The sequence below is a fragment of the Gekko japonicus genome, unplaced genomic scaffold, assembly GCF_001447785.1.
Source record: "Gekko japonicus isolate JY-2015 unplaced genomic scaffold, Gekko_japonicus_V1.1 scaffold565, whole genome shotgun sequence".
Lineage (NCBI taxonomy): Eukaryota > Metazoa > Chordata > Lepidosauria > Squamata > Gekkonidae > Gekko > Gekko japonicus.
In genome coordinates this window covers 638,483-655,300 of record NW_015176468.1, presented here as the reverse complement: position 1 = coordinate 655,300, position 16,818 = coordinate 638,483, and the positions used below count along the sequence as shown (strand labels likewise).

The 16,818-nt window shown below is 48.0% G+C and overlaps 2 protein-coding genes across 3 annotated transcripts in view; both read left to right on the top strand.

The window, feature by feature from the left end:
• SCARB2 (scavenger receptor class B member 2) overlaps positions 1-2,377 on the top strand; it is a 77,770-nt gene extending 75,393 nt beyond the window's left edge. For both annotated transcript variants that reach the window (XM_015427124.1, XM_015427125.1), the window contains one exon: positions 33-2,377. In XM_015427124.1, the coding sequence (XP_015282610.1) occupies positions 33-74 (42 nt within the window). In that variant the 3' untranslated portion in view covers positions 75-2,377. The remainder of the gene's footprint in view (positions 1-32) is intronic.
• A 6,668-nt stretch (positions 2,378-9,045) lies between these two features.
• The window catches only part of NUP54 (nucleoporin 54kDa), a 38,726-nt gene continuing 30,953 nt past the window's right edge, over positions 9,046-16,818 (top strand). The window contains 3 exon segments of the mRNA XM_015427114.1: positions 9,046-9,145; positions 15,586-15,669; positions 16,069-16,206. Of these exon segments, the coding sequence (XP_015282600.1) occupies positions 9,091-9,145; positions 15,586-15,669; positions 16,069-16,206 (277 nt within the window). The 5' untranslated portion in view covers positions 9,046-9,090.

Here is a 16,818-nt window from a genome sequence, read left to right as displayed (position 1 = left end):
TGCTCATTCCTTTTTCTTTTCCCCCATCACAGGGTTCAGAAGACGAGAGAGCACCCCTCATCAGGACATCCTGACTCCGCTTCTCCATCCCTTCTCACCAATGAACTATGCAAACTGCTCTTAACAGTCACCACGACGCAGTACTCTTCGCCGACCGCCCCCTTTCAAACCCTTACACTAATGTAATGTTAAAGGTCTGCCTTTTGTTTTTAATTTTTGGAATTCAGGACAATTAGGCTGGTGTATTGAGCGTGGGAATTGCAATGTCACCGTTGTTTTTTTTAAAAAAAGACGACTGGTTAAAGAGGACTTCTGGGTTGTGTTAAGAGGGTGTTTAGCATTCGGGTGGGGGCAGTCCCCACTTCCACTGGGGCAACCTCCGTTTATTTCTGCAAGGCACTAACAGTCTGGGTGGCTTGGCGTCGCTTCCTTCTGTAGCCAGCCAGAGGAAGATGTTTGACTACCGCGACCCCTTCTTCTATTTATTGGACTAACACAATGCAACTTTCTCCTCCTTGGAACCCGACTACTTCTTGATGGCGCATCCTGATGTATCTGCGCTCTTTACTCTTGCGTGTTCAGGCGTTCCTCTAGGTACGATACATTCAGAGCGAAATCCTGCCCAGGTGGAAGCTACTGAATGCCAGGGAATCGTGGAGCTTTTGTTCGACCGGCTAAATCCTGGTCCTGCAAGGCAGCTGAAGATCTCCAGTTCTGAAGAGGCGGCAGGCTTCAGCGTCGTCGTCAGGTTGCAGAATAGATCCGATGCACTATTGTATTGTATTGCACTTTGTGTCCACCGGATGGCTTCAGGAACGATTGCGGGATTTCCTATGAATGCATAACTTGAAGAAAGCTCTGAGGCCAGGTCACGAGGTCCCTTGAGGCAAATCGAAAGAAGCAGTCTCGTTCAGCACTGTCTTTGAGAAAGCCACTTTGTTCAGGCGGAACCCTCCGCGTGAACATGTTCTAAAAACCAGTCTCTGGATGGAAAAATGTTACTGCATGTTTAGCCCTCGGCCACTTTGATAAGGAAGATTGTTAAGTCAGTCCACTTGAACGGGTGTCTGTAAAGAATTTCAGTGCCACGCTCTCTTTCTGAGGGCTTCAGCCTGCAAGCTACTTGTCTTCGCATTATCTCCAGCATCTTCCTTTTGACCTCAGCGGCGGAGCATTGGTTTTGCACGCAGAAGCCCCCAGGTTCAATTTGTGGCATCTCCGATTAAAAGATCTTAGATAAAGGGTGTTAGGAATGACCTTTCTCTGGCTGAGACCCTGTAGAACCCACTGCCAATTGGAGGAGAGCGTACTAAGCTAGATGAACCAGTGGTTTGGTTTTCAATATAAGGTAGTTTCAGTTTGGGCCTGCAGACTTCTCAATCGGACTTGCAACGTTACTGACTTCTTTGGGGGACATGTGCCCAGTACTTATCCAGTAAATTTGGGGCATTAAAGCAATTATCATTGATATTTTCAGCTTAAAACTGGTTTGGGTTTTACGCTATCTCAGAGTAACAGGACTGGCACAGGGAGTGGTTTTTGTTGGTACAAGGTATATTACTTAGTGTTCCAGGTGGCAAACCCGTCATCGGAAACAACGGTATTATTGTGAATAAATGTCTCCGTGGGTATGTCACTGGCACAAAAAACCTTTAAGTATTGCCCTATGTTATAGCACTTTTTGAAACTGCTTCCCACGAGGAGACAGTCCTGTAATGAATTCTTTAAAAAGACTCAAACTGGTCCTTAGAACGTTTTAAGCGACAGACCTCCAAAGCAATGCTTTGGGCAAGTGTCTCGTTCTGACTAAGTAGCTAAACGGGAAATCTCACAGGTATTACCTCTGTCTTTAACGCAAGCATGCTCTTATTTGGATCTCAGAGAGATCACAATAACTGCAATGGCAGTTTACAAGCACTTTTTCCTGTAATTGGTACTGAGAGGCCTGGTTTGTTCCCTTGGAGATCAATTAGGTAGCCTTGCCTTGAACACCAGTTCCTTTCTCCTCCAGATGGGCACTGTAGTGGAAAGACGGGCTGTTTTTCAAGGAAGCTTAGCTTACCATTATTGGTCTCCACGAGGAACCCCAGGCCTCCTGGGAACGCAGTTCTAAAACCACTGCACCAAACAATTTTCAGTGTCAGCTGCACTAATTTAACTGGAGAGATAAGACAGCAAGTCTCCGGATACAACTGGATGCACCAGTGTATCTCTGAAGCGCTCTACGACATTGGGACTGTTTCCGTTCTCTTTGCAACTGTGCACCTTATCATCCAGGAGTCATGTAATGCTTTTTCTAAGTGTTTAAAGAGCTCCATAAACCAATGCTCCTTCTAAGCTGTGGAGTCTTGTGAGCAAAAATTCTACTTTGTGAGCTACTGGCATTAAAGTTGTGAGCAAGCGTTTTCACTGCTGCATAAATTAGTCTGCTCTGGAGCCCTCCTTCCTGAGCGAAGACAAAAACGTGTGAGCCGGGGGGCTAAAAAACTGTGAGCTAGCTCACACTAACTCAGCTTAGAGGGAACACAACAACCCCATAAGGTTGGCCAGCCATCCTCATATTAGATGACTGGGAGCTAAGCTTTTTTTTTGGGGGGGGAGTGCTTACTTAAAGGCACGTGGCAGATTCCTCGCTAAGGTTGCAATCACGTGCATACTTACTAGCAAGCAAGCCCTATTGAACACACAGCCGGTCTGAGTGCAAGATAAAACACGTGCATTAAGCCAGGACTTCTCGCCTTACAGTCCGCACTCATTGCACAGCGGACTTTGCCAGCAGTAAGAGATCTCCTTTTCATGTTATTGACTGGAACATAAGGGACAATACAGAAAATGAAGGGGAGGGGGCTGCGGTTCAGTGACTCGAGCATCTGCCTTGCATGCAGAAGGTCCCAGGTCCAATCCCCAGCATCTGCGGTTGAAAGGACCAGGCAGTGGGAGATGTGAAAGACCTCTGTTTGAGTCCCTGGAGGGCCACTGCCAGTGTGAGGAGACAATGGTGACTTAGACGGACCGACGGTCTGATTCAGTATTAGGCAGCTTCATGTGTGACACATGGTTGATCTGGTTCCTAACAGCAGCACCTATTGGCAGCACGTCTTGTGCTGGTGCAAAAAGGCCACACCCCCTTCCTCGTAAAAGGGTTCCTTGCGTTCTGAAGATGCCTCGTGCCAGAGAGGAAGGCACAGCTGCCAATGGACCAGATCCGTGGGATCCAACCCACTGATGTGTATCTGTTGCGCAATGATGCTTCGTTTGTGGGCATTTTCGATGCGAGAAGGGAAAGCTAATGTCTGAACGGGCCCTGACACGTCAACTGTTTTGAAATGTTTACTTTCCGTTGAGCGGCAGTCTTTCCCGGGTCAGTCGGGCCCAGCGCCTTCGAAGCTGAGAGTGTAACCCATTTTTGACACCTAGTGTGACTTCTGTACTCTCGGTCTTGTCTGTACTGAACAAAGCTGACAGTTGTCGTATCACTGAATTCTTTGTCCGTGAATGCGGAATCTCAGATTAAATGACATTTTTTTCTTGTTTTATGGCGTTTTGTCTTCATTTTTTTAACTTCCACGGTTAGTATTTTTCCCCCTTGGGGAGTAAAAAAAATATCTATTTCATTCACTACCCTTGTGGGAAAAAAAATCACATCTGTTCTTATTTTTGTTCCTCGGGGAGGGGAGGAAAAGGAAGATACTGGTTCAGGTAGCAGATCCTGACAGGTAGCTGTTATTGACAGTTGATTTTAAAAAATGGTACGTGTCAAGTGATGCCATCTACAAACAGGAGAGCCAGCATGGTGTAGCGGTTAAGAGCAGTGGACTCTAATCTGGAGAGCCGGGTTTGATTCTGTACTTCTCCACATGAGGCCTGCTGGGTGACCTTGGGTCAGTCACAGTTCTCTCCGAACTCTCTCAGCCCCACCAATTTCACAAGGTGCCTATTGTGGGGAGAGGAAGGGAAGGCGATTGTAAGCTTCTTTGAGACACATGAGGCCTGCTGGGTGACTTTGGGCCAGTCACAGTTCTCTCCAAACTCTCTCAGCCCCACCTACCTCACAAGGTGCCTGTTGTGAGGAGAGGAAGGGAAGACGATTGTAAGCTGCTTTTAGACACATGAGTCCTGCTGGGTGACCTTGGGCCAGTCACAGTTCCCGCAGAACTCTCTCAGCCCCACCTACCTCACAGGGTGCCTGTTGTGGGGAGAGGAAGGGAAGGGGATTGTAAGCCACTGAGACACATGAGGCTTGCTGGGTGGCCTTGGGCCAGTCAAAGTTCTCTCCAAACTCTTATCAGCCCCACCTACCTCACAGGGTGCCTGTTGTGGGGAGAGGATGGGAAGGCGACTTTAAGCCACTCTGAGATTCCTTAGTGTAGAGGAAAGCATGGTAGATTGAACCAATTCTTCCTATTCCTCCTAGCTGATAATTATCCAAGTGAACCGCTAGATTCAAGCCCAGGAGCTGCTTGGAGACCACCAAGCAAGGCTTTTTTTTCTGGGGCGGACGCACCAAAACGGAGTTCCAGAACCTCTTTGACAGAATTCTTTTTTAAAACGTTTAAAAGTTCATGAGTTTTCAGTATACAGATTGAAAAACTTCATTTCCTTCTTGAGAGTTAAAAACAAAAACGAAAAAAAAACTCCTGCCAACAAGATTTTCAGGGTATGCGCTTGGGAGGGAGAAAGCATCCTTCGTCCAAGCTTGGACTCTCGAAAACGGATACCCCGAATATCTTCTAAGTCTCTAAGGTGCTATTGGACTCACATCTGGCTGTCCCACTGCAGACTAGCCCAGCGGCCCTCTGAAATGATCCAGGTGAAAGATTCTAACAAGCAGCCATGATCCAGGTGAAAGATTCTAACAAGCAGCCATATTCTAAGAAGACTGAAGCTACACGACTGAGCAAAAGAAGATGACTTTTCCCCCTCCCCAAAAACCTTGCCTTGGCTTGCCATAGGTCAAATGAATCATTTGGTGCCAGGCTCGGAGCAGTATGTGTGTTTTACTTGTTCTTCCCTTTGCTGGGCGAGGGAGCCTGCCCCACCTCCAGAAGCATGTTAAGAGTGCTGAACGAAGACACTTGGGTTCAGATCTCGGCACTTCCGTGAAACTTGCTGGATAACTTTGGCTCAATTATTGTCGGGCTCACGTATCTTAAAGTAGAACAGAGTCTGACTCTACAAGCATGGACAGCTTGAAGAAGGAATTAGATAAGCATATGGAGCAGAAGTCCATCAGTGGCTATTAGCCACTAGGTATCAATAGGAACTCTCAGTCTGGGGAGAGTAATACACTGTATTCTTGGTGCTTGGGGGGGGGGTCAACAGGGGGAGGGCTTCTAGTGTCCTGGCCCCACTGCCGGACCTACTGATGGCACCTGGTATTTTTGGCCACTGTGTGACACAGAGTGTTGGACTGGAAGGGCCATTGGCCTGATCCAGCACTGGCTTCCCTTATGTTCTTAATCCATTAAGACCAACAAAGTTTTATTCAAAGTGCAAGCTTTCCTGTCCAAAGAAAACTTCTTCAGGCAAAGTGTGCTTTGCACATGAAAGCTAACACCTTGAATAAAACTTTGTTGGGCTTAAAATAAAACTTTGTTGGGCTTAAAATAAAACTTTGTTGGGCTTAAAATAAAACTTTGTTGGGCTTAAAATAAAACTTTTTTCTGCCGCTTCAGACCAAATCGATCCAAAACCAAACCAAAAAATAGTCCAAATAGGTTCATAAGAAAGATAATCATTTAAAATATCTCAAAACTGCCTTACAATCCAAATGGCTAATGACCCAGAGCAGAGAAATTGGTATGCAGGTCAACCATACTAATACTAGCACACTTCTTCCTCAGGGTTATGGCAGCCACAGCAAACCTTGCTGTTCAGAAAGTAATATGGTTGTAGTCATCCAAGTTTATCCTGATCCGACCTTCCTGGGAAACGAGATATAACAATCTGAAGAAGTAAGCAGTGACTCACAAAGAGCCGGGAGGCAACATCAGGAGAAGGCCTCGGCCTCTGTGCCCTGTTGTTGGCCCTCCAGAGGAACTGGCTGGCCACTGGGTGAGACAGGATGCTGGACTGGATGGACCACTGGCCTCATCCAGCAGAGCTCTTCTTATGCTGTTCTGTTGGCCCTCCAGAGGAACTGGCTGTGAGACAGGATGCTGGACTAGATGGATCCCTGGTCTGATCCAGCAGGGCTCTTCTGATGTTCTTATGCTCTGACCTGGTTAGTCTAGGCTAACCTGATCCTGTCAGATCTTGGAAGCTAATCGAGGTTGGCCGTGGCTAGTTTTTGGAAGGGCAACCTCCAAGGAATACCAGGATCATGATGCAGGCAATGGCAAACCACCTCTGACATGTTTCTGGCCTCAAAAAGAACTCTAGCTCACCACCTAGTGGTGCAGAATGCTAAAGAGCTAGAACTTCTGGATGCCGGACAATCTCAGGATTTCCTGGCTATTTTACACACGATACCATATGATAATTATTAATTATTATATTCTTATGAAAAAGAAGAGAAGAGATTGGATTTATATCCCGCCCTTCACTCGGAGTCTCAGAGCCACTTACAAACTCCTTTCCCTTCCCCTCCCCACAACAGACACCCTGTGAGGTAGGTGGGGCTGAGAGAGCTCTTTCAAGAACAGCTCTGACAGAATTATGGCTTGCCCAAGGCCATCCATCAGCTGCAAGTTGAGGAGTGGGGAATCAAACCCGGTTCTCCCAGATTGGAGTCCGCACACTTAACTACTACACCAAACTGGCTCTCTAGAAAGGGTTAGAATCCAAATGAGGAAAGGCTGAAAGAGTTGGGTCTGTTTAGCCTGGGAAAGAGAAGGCTTAGAGGGGACATGATGGCAGTCTTCAAATATTCGAAGGGCTGTCATGTAGAAGATGGAGCAGATCTATTCTCTCTTGCTCCGGATTGCAAGACTAGATCTAATGGGTGGAAATGACAAGGGAGTCGATACCGGCTAAGTATCAGGAGAAACCACTACACCAAACAAGAAGTTTTGTGATCAAGATAAAGCAAAATTCCCGGCAGCTCCTTTATTTCAATATGGGACAGGTTACAAGGCAGAGGGTTAATTTCACCATGAGCCTTTCAAGTGTAGATTCACTCTGTGGGGAAAAGAGATAGGGTGATGGTAGTGCCATTGTAAAACTTCAAAGTATTAACTCCGCATCTCTGAAACATAATTAAGCAATTAGAAATGGTGGGTCATAAGAAAGATAAACGGTTTACAAAGGTAAACGAGATAAGTTTAAGTGAAAATTGAATGTTATAGTAAGGTTACCAGCCTCAGGGCAGGGCTTGCAGTTTCCCCCAGAACTACATCACAACTTGTTTCCAGACTGTGTATGTATGTGCCATCAAATCGCAACTGATCTATGGCAACCCCAGCAAAGACTTTTCACGGCGAGTGAGAAGCAGAGCTAGTTTGTCATTGCCTTCCTCCCAGTGGTCCTTGATTGTCCCTCATCCAAGCACTGACCCTGCTTAGCTTCCAGATGTGATGAGACTTGAGTTAGTCCACATTATTCTACATCCCTGATCTTCAGACTACAGACATCAGTTCGGAAGTTCCCCTAGAGAAAAAGGCAGCTGTGGATTATAGATTTGAAGATTTTAGATTTGAAGTCCTGCCCCAGGCACTACACCCAAATCTCCAGGAATTTCCCAAGTCAGAGTTTGCAGGCCTAAGGATACCAGCCTCCAGGTGGGACCTGGGGATCCTCTGGAATTACAGATAATCTCCGGACTATAGAGATCAGCACCCCTGGAGAAAAAGGGATGCTTTGGCAGGTGGTCTCTATGGCAGGGGTGTTGAACTCATTTGTTATGGGGGCCGGATCTGACATAAATGAGACCTTGTTGGGCCGGGCCATGCGTGTCATAAAATGTAATGCCAGGTAGCGGAGATAGAAACTTTATGAAGGACAGAAACACAAAGGTGTTTTTTTTTAACTTAAAATGAAATCATGCTTAAAACATTAGCACTTGCAATATTTTGTTTATTTAACAGTGTCTGATAACTGACACCTCTTGCTCTGAATTACTGCATCAAAATGTCTGTGCTGTTTCAATCTTGAGTATGCTGCTCAGGTGTGTATCTGTAAGCTGCAAACTTACGATGACGCAGCAGCAGCAGCAGAACTGGAAGAAGCAGAAGACAGCTAGTTCCACTGCAGGCCTGATAGAAGCCCTCCGGGGGCCTGATATGGCCCCCGGGCCGCATGTTTGACACCCCTGCTCTGTGGCCCTCCCCAGGCCCCATCCCTGGCTGGTAGCAACCCTATTTGCAAATGAGACCCAGTCTAAAATATCCAGGCTGAGGAAGTGTTCCGAAGAACTTCTGAGCTTTTACATGGTTTGCATCACTTTAATCGCTTTTAATAAATATATTAGCAGATTCTCAGTTAATTACTCTAAGCTTCCACAATTAAGAAGGGTACATCTGCCCATCAGTCTCCTGTTTCGATATATTTATTTATTTCTCTATGTTTCCCCCAGGAATTAAACCCAAACAAATGGCGACCATATAAACTAAGCTTGTTACTCCAGTTTGGTCCTTGCATCTGTTAAACGCCTTCATTATGCTGTATGCTAATTTGCAGCTCACCCTCTACCTATATGTATGGAGTGGATTGGTAACTGCCATTTCAGTAGGAAAAAGCCCAGTAGCGCCTTTAAGACCAAGAAACTTTATTGTAGATGTACTTGACGAAGAGAGCTGTGTTTCTCGAAAGCTGATGTTGCAAAAAAGTTCGTTCGTCTTCAAGGTTCCGTTTCAATGTATCTGAAGACGTGTGCATGCACACGAAAGCTGATACCTTGAATAAAACTTTGCTGCTGTTAAAGGGGCCACTGGACGCAAACCTTGTCTGCATTTTTTAAATGTCATCCACCGCTTGGGTTGCAAAACAAACCGGAAGCCGGGGCTGTGTCCCCGCGTAATCCTTCCCCGGCCCCGCAGCTTGTCCGGAACCTTTCCCTTCGGGGCTAGTGTTTTCAGCCGGACCCTAGAACTGTCGGACTTTCCCGGGTTTCGGAGCCGCCGCCGCCGCCGCCGCCTTCCTTGCGGCCGCCTCATGGCTTTCAACTTCGGAACAGCCGCCGGCGCTGCGACCACCGCAAACCCTGCGGGTGAGGGCCGGCGGGAAGGCGAGAGGACTTGCCGGGGCGGGAAGGATTGGGGGGAGCGGTTGCCTCTGCCGGGGTGGGCACCGGGGAGCCTGGTCTCCATAGCAACCGCAGGGGCTTGTCTCCCTGGCAACCGGCGGCCTCTCACAGGTCGGCGTTCGCTTCGTCCCTTCGCCGGCGCGCCTGTTGCGTGACAGGCAGAAAGCCGGCAGTCGCTTCCCCGGCCTGGGGGAGCCGCACCGGTTGCATTCCAGCCTGCACAGTGGGCGCAGCAGCCCCGCTTCGGCTGGCTGAGCAACTCGGGAAAGTCGACACGGATTCTCCCGGCGCCCCCCTCGCCCTTGGGGGTGTTGAGCCACCACCCCCTATATTGATATAGGGGGCAATATAGGGGGCAGTGGTTGAGCTCAGAGCGCCTGGGGGGCCATTAGGGGTGGGGCGGGGCGGGGCGGGCAGCAGCAGGGGGCTCACGTGCGGGGAGGGCCGGGGGAGAGGCGTCGCTTTCTTGGTGGGCTTATCCTGAAAAGTGTGGGCGGGGGCTTACGGTTCTTGGCCGCCTGGGCAACTTATAATAAGGTTGCCAACTCTGGGTTGGGAAATTCCTGGAGATTTGGGGGGGTGGAGTTTGGGGGAGGGGAGGGAACTCAGCTGAGTATGACGCCATAGAGTCATCAGAACACCAGCAGAGCCCTGTTGGATCAGAGCAGTGGTCCATCTAGTCCAGCACCCTGTCTCACCGTGGTGGCCAGCCAGTTCCTCTGGAGGGCCAACAGCAGGGCACAGAGGCCGAGGCCTTCATAAGAACATACAAAGAGCCCTGCTGGATCAGACCACGGAAGGTCCATCTAGTCCGGCATCCTGTCTCACACAAGTGGCCAAGCAGTTCTTCTGGGCGGCCAACCACAGGGCACAGAGAAGGCCTTCATAAGAAAAGCCCTGCTGGGTCAGACCAGTGGTCTATCTAGTCCAGCATCCTGTCTCACACAGTGGCCAACCAGTTCCTCTGGAGGGTCATCTAACAGGGCATAGAGGCCAAAGCCTTCATAAGAAAAGCCCTGCTGGGTTAGACCAGTGGTCCATCTAGTCCAGCATCCTGCCTCACACAGTGGCCAACCAGTTCTTCTGAACGGCCAACAACAGGGCATGGAGGCCGAGGCCTTCATAAGAACATCAGAAGAGCTCTGCTGGGTCAGACCAGTGAAGGTCCATCTAGTCCAGCATCCAGTCTCACACAGTGGCCAACCAGTTCCTCTGGAGGGTCATCTAACAGGGCATAGAGGCCAAGGCCTTCATAAGAACATGAGAAGAGCCCTGCTGGGTCAGACCAGTGAGGGTCCATCTAGTCCGGCATCCTGCCTCACACAAGTGGCCAACTCGTTCTTCTGGGTTGCCAACAACAGGGCATGGAGGCCGAGGCCTTCATAAGAACATCAGAAGAGCCCTGGTGGCTCAGTCACCATGGCTAGTAACCACTGATAGACCTATCCTCTGTGAATCTATCTAATCTTCTTTTAAAGGTGTTTATTCCTGTGGCCATCACTACATCCTCTGGCAGGGGGTTCCACATTTGAATCACTCTCTGTGTAAAGAAGTATTGAATTGTGGGGGTGGAAAGGTAACAGGAGATATAGGAGAACAACTCTCTTGTCCTTAACATCTTTTACTTGACATGATAACAACGTTTTCCCCCCTTCTGTGCTTTTGCATTTTTTCGGTTCTACTGTTCAGAAATAATTATACTGCTTAATGAGTGACTTTCCCCCCCTGACTAATCCTGCCTTGCTTTCTTTCTGCTTCCCACTCGTCAGGATTTGGTGGCCTTGAAACAGGAAACTCCGCTGCCAGTGGGTTTAATTTTGGGGGTTTCGGCTTAACGCCGAACCCCGCAGTGAATTTTAATATTGGGAATTTTGGTGTGTCTGCTACCTCGGCGCCACCATTCAATTTTGGTAACAGTTTGCCCAGTGCAGGTAGAGAATGCGCACACATGGTGTTTGTAATTGCATCATTGCAGATAAGAGTCCAAGAATTCCCTTGTGGTTGGCAGGTTCCTTTGAGATCCATGGGGCGTGCTTCAAAATAATGTGCTCAGGACTGAGATGCTGACAGGCTTATTGCTTTGCTTTTGTTCCGGGAGATATTTAAATAATTTTTGCTTTTTAAACTGGTTTTATATGCCAGAGGCCCAATCCAGGTCACCGTGTATTCAAGATCCATCAAGAGTCTTGCAGACACAATTTGCCAGAACAAAAGTAAACTATGGAAAGTGTACCTTCATATATTCTCAGATAGGAGCTCATGGTAGATATATGCTGGGCTGGTATGATTGACTTTACTCCCTGGCATTGTGTGCACTTTGCAGCAACTATTCTGTATATTGTCATTCCCTTCACACCTTACTACATCTTTATCACAGCAAATACTTGTCTAACGCTGGTGCTTCCATATTACTGTGTGAAACATAGGCTGGTGTAGTGGTTAGGAGCATGGACTCTAATCTGGGAGAACATGGTTTGATTTCCCACTCCTCTCTCAGCCCCACCTACCTCACAGAGTGTCTCGTGGGGAAGGGGAAGGAGATTGTAAGCCTCTCTGAGACTCCCTCGGGTAGTGAAGGGCAGAGTATAAATCCAATCTCTTCTTCTTCTTAGTTTCAAGTGTCCACGTGGATTTTTTGGCCATGGAAGCTCCTTGATTAATTTTATTGGGAAAGCAGTATGATCCAACTCCTTTTGTGCACAAAAAGAGTTAGTCTGTGTCAGTGAATGATTGTGCCCACTCCAGAACTGTCGCACCCACAAGCAGTGTCTGGATCGGAGCCCAGGTGTCTCAGCATCCTAATTGTGCAGGCTAAATTTGGGTGTCTCACACATTGCAGTAGGAAATATAAAACTGTGATTACTTGGTAATATGCTGAGCAATTGCACGGTCAATCTTTAAAAGGCATCTTCTTGTTTCTTGAATTCTTGGACTCTACTGCATATATGTTTCCCCCCCCCCCTCTTTCCTCTGTGTCTCTTCATTGAATTTTAGTCACCCTGAATCTCCACCGCACTTTTACCAAGGTTCTGTGCAGAAATAACTTTTATACGATCAGCCAAAAGTCTTTGAATCTGATCTTCGAGGAGTTGTCACTTGTGTTATTTTAAATATGCGAAAATAAGCTGGGTTTGGGGGGAAAAGAATACCCTGACTTTTAAACACTGTAATTTACTACTTATCTGTTTGTTGCGGATTGAGTTGATACTCGAATTTTGCTTTCTTTTGAATAACCAGGCATAGATCTGTCCTTTGGGGCAGAATATGCCTGGCTCTAACGTCCAGTGTTTTAATATCCAACATTTTAATATATTTAATATTAACATGGTATTTCTTGCCAGCTGTTCGTATAGGAAATTATATCCATTCCATAGTCCCCTTGTGGTTGTACTGTAACATGCAGCACTCTTCATTCTTGTTCCGTGTAATTATCATCTTAGCCATTAAAGACATCATTCCTTCAGGTGCTGATTCTAATAATATTCATTTGCTTTCTGATTAGTCTGAATGGCTTCCATGACACACAACATTGTTTTGTTTATATAAAATTCATGCCGGGTCATTTGAGGGCAAGGGATGATCTAAAAGGCATAACTTGGAATTGGGTGCTGATTATTGTTCTAAGCCTCTCTTGGGACCTCCAGTTGCATGAAATAGGCCCCGGTCACACGGAGCATTAGGCACGCTAGAGAGACAGAAGATAGGCAGATTTTCCGGGCGCGATCTCACTGCCACATCTGGGAAGTGTAGAGCTCCCGTGGCGCACCCGAGGCTTCCCGCCGAAGATGCGGGGTAAAAACTAGTACCTCGGAGGTACTAGTTTCCGGAAACCGCGGGGCAAAGGCGGGCGTCTGGTCGCGTTTCTGATGGTAGTTCTCGCGCCCGCCCATGTCCCCTCGCAAAAAGTTTGTTTTTTTTACAAGTCTCCACGGATGCGCACAAGCACCCAACGGAGCATGCGCACATTTCAGTTTTAAAAATAAAACACAACCCCGTTTGCCGCTCCGCTCCGCTTCTTTGCCGCATCGTGTGATTGGCACCTCCCGCCTAACCACGGGAGCTCGACGGGACCTCAACCCAACGCCTGATCGCGCAGTCGCGCATTAGTTTGCTCTGGGGCAAACAGCCACGCCTCCCCCCCGCATTTTCCTGCCCGTGTGGCCGAGGCCGTAGATAACTTTTTTTAAAGGGGTCTGTAAATCAGGTGTACCTTGTGATGTACATACAGGTTTGATGTAGTGGTTAAGTGCGCGGACTCTAATCTGGGAGAACCGGGTTTGATTCCCCACTCCTCCACTTGCACCTGGCTGGATGACCTTGGGCAAGCCGTAGTTCTGATAAGAGCTGTCCTTGAAAAAGAGCAGTTTCTGCCAGAGCTCTCTCAGCCCCACCTACCTTACAGGGTGTCTGCTGTGGGGAGGGGGAGGGGAAGGCGCTTGTAAGCCGCTCTGAGACCCCTTTGGGTAGTGAAGGGCAGGGTATAAATCCAATCTCCTTCTTCAACCATAATGGTTTTATAATTAATATTTAACTGGGACAGTTTAGTGCTCTTCCCCAGGAAGGTTTTTATGGGCGGAATCGGTGCATCTGACAACTTGAACGCATGAAGCTGCCTTTTATTGAATCAGACCATTAGTCCCTCAAAATCAGTGTTGTCTACTCAGGCTAGCAGCAGCTCTCTAGGGTCTCCGGTGGAGGCCTTTCACATCACCTCCTGCTCGGTTCCTTTTAACTAGAGGTGCCAAGGAATGAACCTGGGGCCTTCCGCGTGCCAAGCAGATGCTCCGCCCCTCAGCCACAGTCCCTCCCGTGCAGAAATTGAGCTGACTGGGTGTTTGTTGAAACTGATTCTAGTAGGATAAGTAATAGCCTGAAAGCCGTGGTATAGAATGGTAGCGAGGGCGGGATGTAAATTAAATAAATAAATAAGAAATAAATCCCCCGAACTAGCCAATAACTTTTCTGTGGGTGCCTCCTTAGACGCAGAGAGGTGAATTTTTGTGCCTGGTTAGTCAAAAAAAGTTCTGTCTCATAAATATAATTTGAAGGATATTGATCAACATTAACCACCTATGCATCCCTGTGATTCTCAGGTTTCATTCCAGGCTCTTTAATGAGCACATACGCTCTAAAGTCTTCTTCAAACACAGGTATTGCATTTGTATGTGCATACTAGGTCAGGGATACATGGCCAGTGGATAGACGTTAGCACAAAGGTACACCTAGATATAGAGATATACCCCGACCTGGCTAGCCCAAGCTAGCCGAATCTCATCTATCTTGGAAGCAAAGCAGGGTCTGCCCTGGTTTATACTTGGGTGGGAGACCACCACGGAAGTCCAGGTTTCCTACATAAAGGCTGGCAATGGCAAATCACCTCTGAATGACTCTTGCCTTGAAAACCCTCCCAAAAGAGATCAGGGCCCTGTGGGACCTCATGCAGTTCCGCAGGGCCTGCAAGACGGAGCTCTTCCACCAGGCCTTCAATTAGGAGCCGTCCCCAATAGCTGGAATGGCAGAGAACCCTCTTCCCTGGAGTCACCAGAAACAGCCTGTGTCAGCCACATAAAGGGTTAGATCTATGGGCTGCCCACTAGGTTAGTTCACTGAAGGTTGGCCGCCGTCATCTAATAACCTAATAATATTAATCTACTAGTATTATTTAATGTCCAGCACCTTTTAATGTTGGAATGTTTTATATGGTTTTAGGATTATTGAAACTGCTTAATTGTGTGTTTCTATTCTTTTACGTAAGCCGGCTTGGGCTGGGAGGGCGGGATATAAATCTGATAAATAAATAAGTTGGCCGTGACAGGACAGCCCTTCCCGCCACCATATTTATGTATTATGTATATAAATAACAATTGGGATGAGCTTCTCTGATCTTAATAGTGAGTCCTATAAAGAAAAACGGATCCCAGGTTGACAATGGAGATGAAACAGCTATGTTAGCACAGGCAACTTTATCCTTGCAGATCACACCACTCTAGCCCAGGGGCAGGCAGTGGGAGAGTGTGGGGTGTTCCTTTTTCTTTTCTTTTTTTGGTGAGTATTTTGGGTGTATGTATGTGTGCCTGGAAGTCACGGTTGACTTCCGGCGACCCTTAGTGGGGCTTGGACGTTTGAGAGAGGTGGCTTGCTATTACGTCCCGGCCCTGGTATTCCTTGGAGGTCTCCCATCCAAGTACTTGCCAGGGTCGGCCCTGCTCAGCTTCCGAGATCTGACGAGATCAGGCTTGTCTGGCTATCCAGGTCAGGGCAAGTGTGGGATGTTTCCTTGATCACATCCACAGCATTCATTTGTCACCATCTCCCTTCCGAAAAAGACCCTCCCAGCATGTGTTTAAACTCTCTGTGCAAAGCAGCCTGGCTCTCCTGTTTGACTCACACATTTGCTTTACCAGGAGCCTTTGGCGGCTTTGGGACGACCACCACCACAGCCGGGCCGACGTTTAGCTTCTCCACCCCTGCCAACACAAGCGCCCAAGGTAAGAGCCTCCTGTGCCAAGCGCACCTTTGTGTTTCTGCCAGTTTGGCATAGTGGTTAAGTGCGCGGACTCTAATCTGGGAGAACCGGGTTTGATTCCCCACTCCTCCACTTGCACCTGGCTGGATGACCTTGGGCAAGCCGTAGTTCTTGAAAAAGAGCAGTTTCTGTCAGAGCTCTCTCAGCCCCACCTACCTCACAGGGTGTCTCTTGTGGGGAGGGGGAGGGAAAGGAGTTTGTAAGCTGCTCTGAGACTCCCTTGGGTAGTGAATGGCGGGGTATAAATCCAGTCTCCTCCTCCTCCTCCTCTTCTTCTCATTGCCTGTTTTGGGGCAGTCTGCTTGTAACTTCGCAAATCATCTCCCTGTGTCATGTCTGTGTCGTTTTTACTTCTCCCAAGGGCTCTTCGGTGCTACTCAGAACAAAGGTTTTGGATTCGGCGCCGGCTTTGGGACCGCAGCAGGCACCGGGACTGGCCTTGGGACCGGTTTGGGAACCGGGTTGGGCTTTGGGGGCTTCAGCACCCAGCAGCAGCCAAGTGAGTACACCACCCTTTAACGCATCCCGCCTTTGACTTCAGGAAAAGTGAACCGAGTTTGTGCTTGTGGCCGTGCCGCCCTGTTCTTTTATGCTTAGGTTCCAGGGCTGAGCCATGGAAGTACAAACACACACTGTTCAGCAGACGATCATTATAGCCAGTGGGATCAACTATTGGAAAAGAAAATGAAATGCCTAGGAATAGCCTGGCGGGAGCTGGTCCATGGGGTCGCGAAGAGTCGGACTCGACTGTGCGACTGAACAACAACAACAACAAGGAATAGCAAATGAGATGATTAAGACTACAGAAACAAAAGACATTATAAGACAAAATTAGAAAATGTGTAAGGAAATTGGATGCTATAAGTACGTCTGTTAGGGCACACAGGATATGTTCGGCACTCCATTTGGGAATTGCCCTCCCGATGCAACCGCCGAAATATTTTTATCCATTGACAGTCCCACAACTAAGAAGAGTTTTTACTTTGACAAGCATGAACGTTCTTCCCTCGGCGGTTTTGGAGGGCAGATATAATAGAGAGCCAGTTTGGTGTAGTGGTTAAGTGCGCGGACTCTAATCTGGGAGAACCGGGTTTGATTCCCCACTCCTCCA